Source organism: Etheostoma spectabile, chromosome 24 (assembly GCF_008692095.1).
Source record: "Etheostoma spectabile isolate EspeVRDwgs_2016 chromosome 24, UIUC_Espe_1.0, whole genome shotgun sequence".
Taxonomy (NCBI): Eukaryota; Metazoa; Chordata; class Actinopteri; order Perciformes; family Percidae; genus Etheostoma; species Etheostoma spectabile.
This window is the reverse complement of record NC_045756.1, coordinates 15,255,219-15,263,971: the sequence shown is the minus strand read 5'-3', so window position 1 is coordinate 15,263,971 and position 8,753 is coordinate 15,255,219. Positions and strand designations below refer to the sequence as shown.

Below are 8,753 nucleotides of genomic sequence, written 5' to 3'. Positions count from 1 at the left end.
AAATGGGTCAATTTGACCCGAGGACAACATGAGGGTCAAGCATTTGGGGAAATTGTAAGGTTAGCTAGTCAAATTGGTTATTTTAAATTGACATATACTGTAGTTCAGCTTCTGAGAGGAACGGTTGAAAACATTGAATCTAAGTTGAATTAGCTACTGTAATTGTTTTTCATTGGCTCTTTTCTTGTTCTCTTTCTCCGTCTCTCTGTACTCTCCTTCTAGCCACCATGACAGCGGCGTTGTCTAACATGGGCATGTCGTCATTGCTCCCGTTGCCCTCCATTACCAACAAGCCCCCCCCTGTCTCAACGCAACCCATCAATGCTGCTTTGGAGGAAGTGAAGAGGAAAGTAGCAAAGCAGGCCAACAGCATCAGCATTAAGGAGTTTACTGATGTAAGGGTACATAGCAGTGCGAACCATGGATTCTTTACTGTGGCTCCAATGAACTCAAGAGATATCAAATGTACAAATAAACCAACTTTGTAATGGTAATGAATGTGAAACCAGTTCTCGAATATCTCACCAAATATCTCAATACATAAAAAGAGGTCAGAAGATGCCCCTAATTCAGCTTAATGACAGCACTTTGATTTGCTGTGTGTGTCTTTGTAGAAATGCAAGATGATTGTGGACAGTAAAGGAGAGCTGCCGGTGGCAATGCCTCATGTTTCCGACGAAGAGGATGATGGGAAGCCTTTTGGAGGATCAGCTCTTCGAGAGCAAAAAGCCATCAGCTTCAGCATCAACGTAACAGCCACACACGATCTACACTGTGTCTTGTATGATACGTTGCGGTGAATTAGAGACCCCACCAATAATACATTGAAGTTTATGGGTTAGCACTTTACATGATAACTGAGAGATAACAAGGAAATTACCTATCTGTTCATAATAATGGTAACATGAAACATTATGACAATTAAAATATTATTTTGAACATATTACCCCTATTTTTCCCCTTTTCGTTTTAAAATTGTACTCCCATTAAATAAGCAAAAGATATTGCACTGACCCCTTCTTGCTGGATCACACTGAGTGAAAACAGGATCCGCAGCAATTTGCAGTACAACACAAATATGGTGTTTTTGGAAATCTATTCTGGTACAACCTCAAAATACAATTATGAACCTGAAAATGAGCATACTATGGGCACTTTAAGATATGTCCCCCTTCACAAAAGTTGTAGAACAAGCTGATGTTTTTTTACTGTGTGTTCTGGGGACAGGCAGCTAGCAGATAGTGAGGAGATGTTTTTTTTACAGTGTGTTCAGGGGACAAGCAGCTAGCAGATAGTGAGGAGATGTTTTTTTACTGTGTGTTCTGGGACAGCAGCTAGCAGATATGTGAGGAGACTTTTTTTACAGTGTGTTCGGGGCACAGCAGCTAGCAGATAGTGAGGAATGTTTTTTTACAGTGTGTTTTCTGGGGACAGGCAGCTAGCAGATAGTGAGGAGATGTTTTTACATTGTGTTCTGGGGACAGGCAGCTAGCAGATAGTGAGGAGTGTTTTTTACAGTGTGTTCGGGGGACAGCAGCTAGGAGATAGTGAGGAAGAGTTTTTTACAGTGTGTTCTGGGGACAGGCAGCTAGCAGATAGTGAGGAGATGTTTTTTACAGTGTTTTCTGGGGACAGGCAGTAGGAGATAGTGAGGAGATGTTTTTTACAGTGTGTTCTGGGGACAGCAGCTGCGAGTAGTGAGGAGATGTTTTTTACAGTGTTTCTGGAGACAGCAGCTTGCGATAGTGAGGAGATGTTTTTTACAGTGTGTTCTGGGAGCGCAGCTTGCAGATAGTGAGGAGATGTTTTTTACAGTGTGTTTTGGGGACAGGCAGCTAGCAGATAGTGAGGAGATGTTTTCTACAGTGTGTTCTGGTGACAGGCAGCTAGCAGATAGTGAGGAGATGTTGTTTTACTGTGTGTTCTGGGGACAGGCAGCTAGCAGAAAGTGAGATGTTTTTTTACAGTGTGTTCTGGAGACAGGCAGATAGCAGAAAAAGATAGCCTAAAACCCGCGTGACATTGCTTAGAGCTCCTTTAATAGATTAAAGAAAAATGAAATAACACTGTATCCTTTTCTCCCTCCAGAACACCACAGTACGCCCGGCAGTGCGTAGCGACGCAGGCATGGCCAAGGAGTTTCCTGTGTCTTCGGGATCCCAACATCGTAAGAAGGTCTGAATAGATGTGCATTGGATTTGGATCTTGTAACAGTGTTTAAAATCTGATTTCCTGCTGTAGATATCAGGCAGGGGTTTGTAGTACTGCACTACTGTAAATGGCCACTAGAGATAGCCAAAGGCAAAATAACTACAAATGACTTTCTTACTGAGAGAAATCAATTGAAGGCAAGGAACAACTGACTGACCTATTGGTCAACCAGTTATTATATTCCAAATTTCAAGCAACAAACTAACTTTTATCTTCTTTATCTATGTAGCTATTGCATATATCACACAGCAAGTTCCGTATGAGTGTGTGGTAATGTAATATGTTGTACTGTCCAGGAGGGCGAGGCACTGGGGGCCTACGGAGAATGGGTTCCCGTCGACAAAACGTCAGACAAAGCCGCAGCCGCCTCCAGAAAAGCCGCTACCACTGTTCCCATAGCGACAGCTACCTCGTCATCAGGTGAAACGAAGACAGTACCAGGGTCAACGGAGGATGTCGAACAGCCCGTTTGTGCGCCGGATAATGACAGCGTTTTTCCCGACCCCCCACTGCAGGTGAGAAGGGGAAGTATACACAGACAAATATCTGACTACCTGACTTTTTGCCTTTGGAATTTTAAAATAAAGCTCTCTTCTCCTCTATCTCTCCCTCTCTGCAGCCCGTGGATATTTCTCAGGCTGTAACTGAGAGAATCAAAGCTCAGAGGCGATTGGCTGAGAACCCCTATGATGTCAATGCCATCTGCATGCTTAGCCGGGCACAAGAGCAGGTATAGTGCACATATTTTGAGAACTATTATTAGTACAGACATTTAGAAAATGAAATAGGTAATGAAGACATCAACTCAACAAAGAGTCTCCAACCATGCCAGTGGCTCTGTCTAGTTTAGCTAATTATCACGATAATTGGTTGATTTTAACCAAAACTAATTTTATTGTCACATAGGTTATTTATATAACTGCTTTCACATCCATATCTGGCTACATTCCTCTTATGTTGAAGTTGTGCTATGTTGTACATACATACAGCTGCAACACATGTAAAGGAAAAATATCTGAAATAAATAGCCTAGGATGTATTTAAAAACAAAAACTGTGGACAAATGTCGGAAGTGTGGAACGGCACTGTAGCAGCAAGTTGTAGAATTGGGTTTCAGATTTTTACAAGTACCCATTTAAAAAAATGCATATAGTGTTAGAGATTTACAGCTGGTTTTGTTGTTTATTTAGGATTCTCATTAGCTCAATGCAGCAGCTATTCTTCCTGAGGCCCTTAAAACTCCCTTTACAATCGGATAATGTAATAATGAATGTTCATCGTACATATGACAAAAAAGCCTATAGACTGTATTACAGAACCCATTTGTATATGAATCCCTGGCTGAAAGTGCGGACTGAAAATTTACAATTTAGAAAAACTCACAGCAAAAATATGTTAGGACACCTGCTTTCTCTTATTGCAATCTCTCCATCACTGATGCCCGCTATAAAAACAAAGTAAATGCAGTTCTCTGACACTAAGTGCGCTATTTTCTGGGGAGGAGTAGTATGCATAGCATTTCATTGCTAAGTGTTTCCAGACTGTATACTTAATTGTGTCTATGAATGTCTGATCTACTGGAAATGTCCCGTTTTGATAGGTGGATGCGTGGGCCCAATCCAGTACTGTTCCTGGCCTTTTCACTGGTTCGACCGGAGCCCAGGTCCTCACCTCGGAGGAGCTTTCTACCAGCGGACCACAAGCATGGCTGAAGAAGGTAGGTTGCACGCAAATGCAACATACACAAGGGAGAAAACAAAATCACTGAGACAGATGTTCCAAAAGAAATGAGCGTAGACTTGTACGTCTGTCTATAATCTAAACACAGACCTGCATCTTTTGACATGTGGAGGTTTTTCTGCGAATGTGTGCTAGTATACTACTGTTAGCTTTATGTTAAGCAACCACTAATGTTAGTGTTAATGTTAATATGATAATTTGACAACTTTGGCTAAATCTGAAAATGTGTTTTCAGTTACTAAATTATCTTTTAATCAGGGAACTATAAGTTGTCTTCATCAACTGGATGAATTTATTTATTGTTTCTCGGTAAAACACACGTGAAATAGCTTTTCTACACCCTGAGATGCAATGAACAAGAACTTTGGCAGATATGTAGAGAAATTGCAGTCTTAAATATACACCTCCAAAATAACTTATTTATGTATTTTACAATTTACACTTGAAATCATGTACTATGGATTAACCCGTTTGTGCCGGATGCTTCGCGACGACACATCTACCGCCGGTTACTGCGTTGCGCAACTCTGAACCTCCTGCCGGCTGCTGCGTGGCGCAGCATTTTGTATTCGTCAGTCTTTTCATTTAGACAGCGAGGGCAGTGACATTGAGGTGGAAGATAGTGAGGAGTTTGGGAGGGAGGATGTCTTCATCATAATCTACCACATCCGCCCTTGCTGTCAAAATCCTCCTCTGTCGTAGCCATTTTCTCGCTCGTCTCTCAAAAATTCAAAAACAAACGCACTTGTATGTCTGGTTGATTGACATGATTTTCAACAAACTACGGTACATTTTGGTGGTCACATGGCTTTAAATAGCCAACAAGACCCGCCTCATGTGTATTTGAAGCAAAGACAGTGCATTCTCTGCTGCACGTGTCATGAAAAGACTGACGAATACAAAATGCTGCGCCACGCAGCAGCCGGCAGGAGGTTCAGAGTTGCGCAACGCAGTAACCGACGGTAGATGTGTCGTCGCGAAGCATCCGGCACAAACGGATTAAAAAGTAGTGGAAACCATCTGACCTACGTCACGAGTTTGCGACAATCACAAATCACACCCCAATAACAAATATTAGACCACACCTAACCAGATTAGACACAGCCAGGTCCACACTAGACTGTCGACACACACACCCATCACATCAGTGTCATGACCTCCCGCTGATAATCTGTTTTCCTTCTGTCTCACTGTGTCTGTTTATGTCTCAATTAGGACCAGTTCCTCAGGGCGGCTCCAGTATCGGGGGGTGTCGGGGAGTTCCTGATGAGAAAGATGGGCTGGAAGACAGGAGAGGGCCTGGGGAGGAACCGCGAGGGCACCGTGGAGCCAATTATAATTGACTTCAAGGTCGATCGCAAAGGTCTGAAGCCACAGAACACTGAACCAACAGCCTAGTGATACAGATTTTGATTATGAGCCTTGGCAATATACGCTTTAAGGCCAATTCATGCTTCTGCATTAAATCGGCTATGTACGTAGGTACGTGGAGATACGGACCATACGCACCTTTCCAAAAATGTAACTACACTTCGCCGTAGACCGCAACAACTGTGATTGGTCCGCTCGGCCGTGGCTTGGTAGTGCTGCATTCCCTCCTACTCATTTCCAGGTTCTCCTAAAGTCAAGGAGAGGGTTCACTTTTGCTGCTACAGATTTCCAACCGTGGTCATAAAGCACAGAGGAGACAATGTGTCAGTACTCGCTCCGCAGCTTTTCCGCATAACTCTATCACCTGGTCTACACACACTGCCCACGCGCACACACATGCCGGCCCTGCAATTCTCTTAAAGGTCCCATGGCATGGTGGTCTTTGGATGCTTTTATATAGACCTTAGAGGTCCCCTAATACTGAATCTTGTGTCTCTTTTATATAGACCTTAGTGGACCCTTAATACTGTATCTAAAGTCTCTTTTATATAGACCTTAGTGGTCCCCTAATACTTTATCTGAAGTCTCCTTTATATAGACCTTATTGGTCCCCTAATACTGTATCTAAAGTCTCTTTTATATAGACCTTAGTGGTCCCCTAATACAACATCTGAAGTATCTTTACCAAAATTCACTCTTGGTGCTGAATTACAGCCACTTCTAGGCAGTAACAAAGAGCCTTTGGGCCCCACATTGGTGCCTAACCCTCAGCCGATAACAGCGTGCAGGGTGTGCAGCCCATTCTAATTCCCAACTGCTACTTTGCCCCTCCTATCTTATAATGACGCACTAGTTGCACTGACACCGACACACTAAAATAGAGAGGAGTAATCTCTCTAAAACTCTCTCGTTATTTGGCCGTAAATCCATCAATAATTTCCTTTTCCCTGCTGTGTAAATGCTTCCAATACTGGTTCACAGTAAGACCCTCAGTATTCAGCCCATTCTGACTGATACACATTACTCATTATGAAATGGTGTTACAGTCTATTGATGGTGAGAACAATTGCACTTATGCTAATGGTGGTGGTAGGGATGTTTCTGATTAATCGGTTATCTGGTTATCACTGTCAGTTTAAAATATATTCATCAATAATGCAGGATAGGGACGTGTCACAAAATGCTGTGTAGATTTCCTGTAGTATGCTGATGCGCTACGCTGGAGCCTTTTACTTTTTACTGAGATTGCGTTTGGTAACCTGCCCCAAAAGACCCGACTGAACTGTAAAACAAACGCACTTCCGGCCCTCTGAGAAAGAAAAAAGTCAGTTTAACTAACAGAGGCTTTTGCTAACACTAGACTAACATCTTGAACAAAAACAGCTGCTTGGTTAACACAGGAGTGTCAGCCTGGTCCTACCAGACTCTGGTCCATTAGCCTGGTCTACTACAAGACATCGAATCCATGAGAACGGGGTCGACATACCAGACTCTAGTCCCCTGAGCCCTGGTCGACCAGAATTGGTCCATCAGCTGGGCCCCATGGGACTGCCAAGTGGATTTGTAAACTGATTGTCACGCCTGTCCTACCAGTCTTGGTCCGTTAACCTGGTTCCTACCGACTCTGGTAGATAGCCTGGTCCTACCAGTACTCTGGTACGTTAACCTGGTCCTACCAGACCTGGTCCGTTAGCCTGGTCCTACCAGACTGTGTAGATTAGCCTGGTCCTACCGACTCTGGTACATTGCCTGGTCCTACCAGACTCTTAACATTAGCCTGGTTCTACCGATACTGGTATATCAGGGGTCCTACCATATGAACATTAGCCTGGTTTACCAGACTCTGGTCCATTAGCCTGGTCCTACAGACTCTGGTACATTAACCTGGTCCTACCAGACTCTGGTACATTAGCCTGGTACTACCAGACTCTGGCACATTAGCCTGGTCCTACTAGACTCTGGTACTACCAGACTCTGGCACATTAGCCTGGTCCTACCAGACTCTGATACATTAGCCTGGTTCTACCAGTATAGGTAATATCAGACTGGTCCTCACATTATCTGATACATTAGACTGGTACATACCGACATCGCGTCAGTACCGTCAGCCTGGACCCATTGTTTTAACCTGGTCCTACCAGACTCTGGTACATTAGCCTTTGGTACTACCAGCACTCTGGACATTAGCCTGGTCCTCTGACTAGACTGGTACCTACACTGGTACCTACCAGACTCTGGTCTACATTGACCAGTTTTAACTTCCTTGAAGTCGGGTAGTCTGTTGAAGTTTAAAACTATTGGATCTATTGGATTAGTATGTAACTCACCAAGGGTTACTGAGCCTCAACGTTATTGTTCTCAGCCACTCCCTCTGTTTTCTGATTGGACGCCAAATTTTTTGCCGGAGAAAACCCGCGAATATACCGTAAACCCGGACGAAGCACGGAAGGAAACTGAAAAGTGAGGGCTATTACGTACGAGGGCGGAGCCACGCTAGATCAGGTCTGCAGACCGGAAACTCTGCAATTTTGAATGACGTGCATATTTTTGGGCATTTCATTTATCATTTATTAACTTGGTGTTTACTTGTTACTTGTTCTTTTAACTTCCATTGTAGCCAACTATAATTTTGCATCAAACATAGGTCATGTCAGTGGTTTAAACGATTTTTGAATGGAAAAGCATCCAGCGTATTTCATGAATTTTTAATGATTAAAAGGGCGGTAGATCTATCTATTGAAGGAATTGTTTAAAAATTGTATTCCTAGATGGTGATGATGGTTTCTGTGTTTCAGGACTAGTTGCTGAAGGAGAGAAGCCACAGAAGCAGACAGGCGGACTGGTGGTAACCAAGGATCTCATGGGTAAACAATACACAGCAAACACATCACAAAGTGTACAGTGAAAATGAACTTAGCTTTAAACTCAGACCTCACTCAGTTTGTAGAGGTTTTTATTCTTCCATTTCCTGAAATTGGAGTCAAGTTGGATCAGAAAAGGCCTTTGGGAACTGTGACAAAATGAATTGCAATTTTTGTCAACAAATACAAAATGAACGATGATATGAATATCAATGAACATATTAACTCGTTTTAATGCAAAGTCTTATTTAACGACACCTGTAGGCATCTATGGAATCACACTGTAGCTCGCGATTAGTAAAACAGAACCCTCAACTGCTGAAATACTGTATCTGTCATTTGTTATCTGACATTGCCAGGTCTTGGAAGAAATATAAGGACTAAATTATTCTACAATCCACTGAGAATAAGACAGGAAGCAGCCACAAAACAGCTGAGACAAACTACGAAATCATGCAGGCACCACGCCAACAACAAGGTCAGCTAACGCAACATCAAGTGTTGTGGATGTAATGTTAAAGGTCCCATGGCATGGTGCTCTTTGGGTGCTTTTATATAGACCTTAGTGGT

General features: G+C 43.0%; 1 protein-coding gene and 1 long non-coding RNA gene across 3 annotated transcripts in view; one reads left to right on the top strand and one right to left on the bottom strand.

The window, feature by feature from the left end:
* LOC116673718 (uncharacterized) overlaps positions 1 to 7,494 on the bottom strand; it is a 15,224-nt gene extending 7,730 nt beyond the window's left edge. The window contains exons 1-2 of the long non-coding RNA XR_004327867.1: positions 7,451 to 7,494; positions 7,207 to 7,338 (exon numbers count right to left, since the gene is read on the bottom strand). This is a non-coding gene — a long non-coding RNA (uncharacterized LOC116673718). The remainder of the gene's footprint in view (positions 1 to 7,206; positions 7,339 to 7,450) is intronic.
* The window catches only part of sonb (SON DNA and RNA binding protein b), a 39,439-nt gene that overhangs the window by 22,683 nt on the left and 8,003 nt on the right, over positions 1 to 8,753 (top strand). The window contains exons 10-18 of one of the 2 annotated variants that reach the window (XR_004327863.1): positions 223 to 395; positions 615 to 749; positions 2,089 to 2,175; positions 2,508 to 2,726; positions 2,831 to 2,941; positions 3,812 to 3,928; positions 5,167 to 5,314; positions 8,118 to 8,186; positions 8,543 to 8,661. Coding sequence is in view for 1 of the 2 variants with exons in the window: in XM_032505896.1 (XP_032361787.1) it covers positions 223 to 395; positions 615 to 749; positions 2,089 to 2,175; positions 2,508 to 2,726; positions 2,831 to 2,941; positions 3,812 to 3,928; positions 5,167 to 5,314; positions 8,118 to 8,186 (1,059 nt within the window). In the remaining variant the exon portion in view is untranslated. The remainder of the gene's footprint in view (positions 1 to 222; positions 396 to 614; positions 750 to 2,088; positions 2,176 to 2,507; positions 2,727 to 2,830; positions 2,942 to 3,811; positions 3,929 to 5,166; positions 5,315 to 8,117; positions 8,187 to 8,542; positions 8,662 to 8,753) is intronic. The other variant, XM_032505896.1, reaches the window with a different exon arrangement.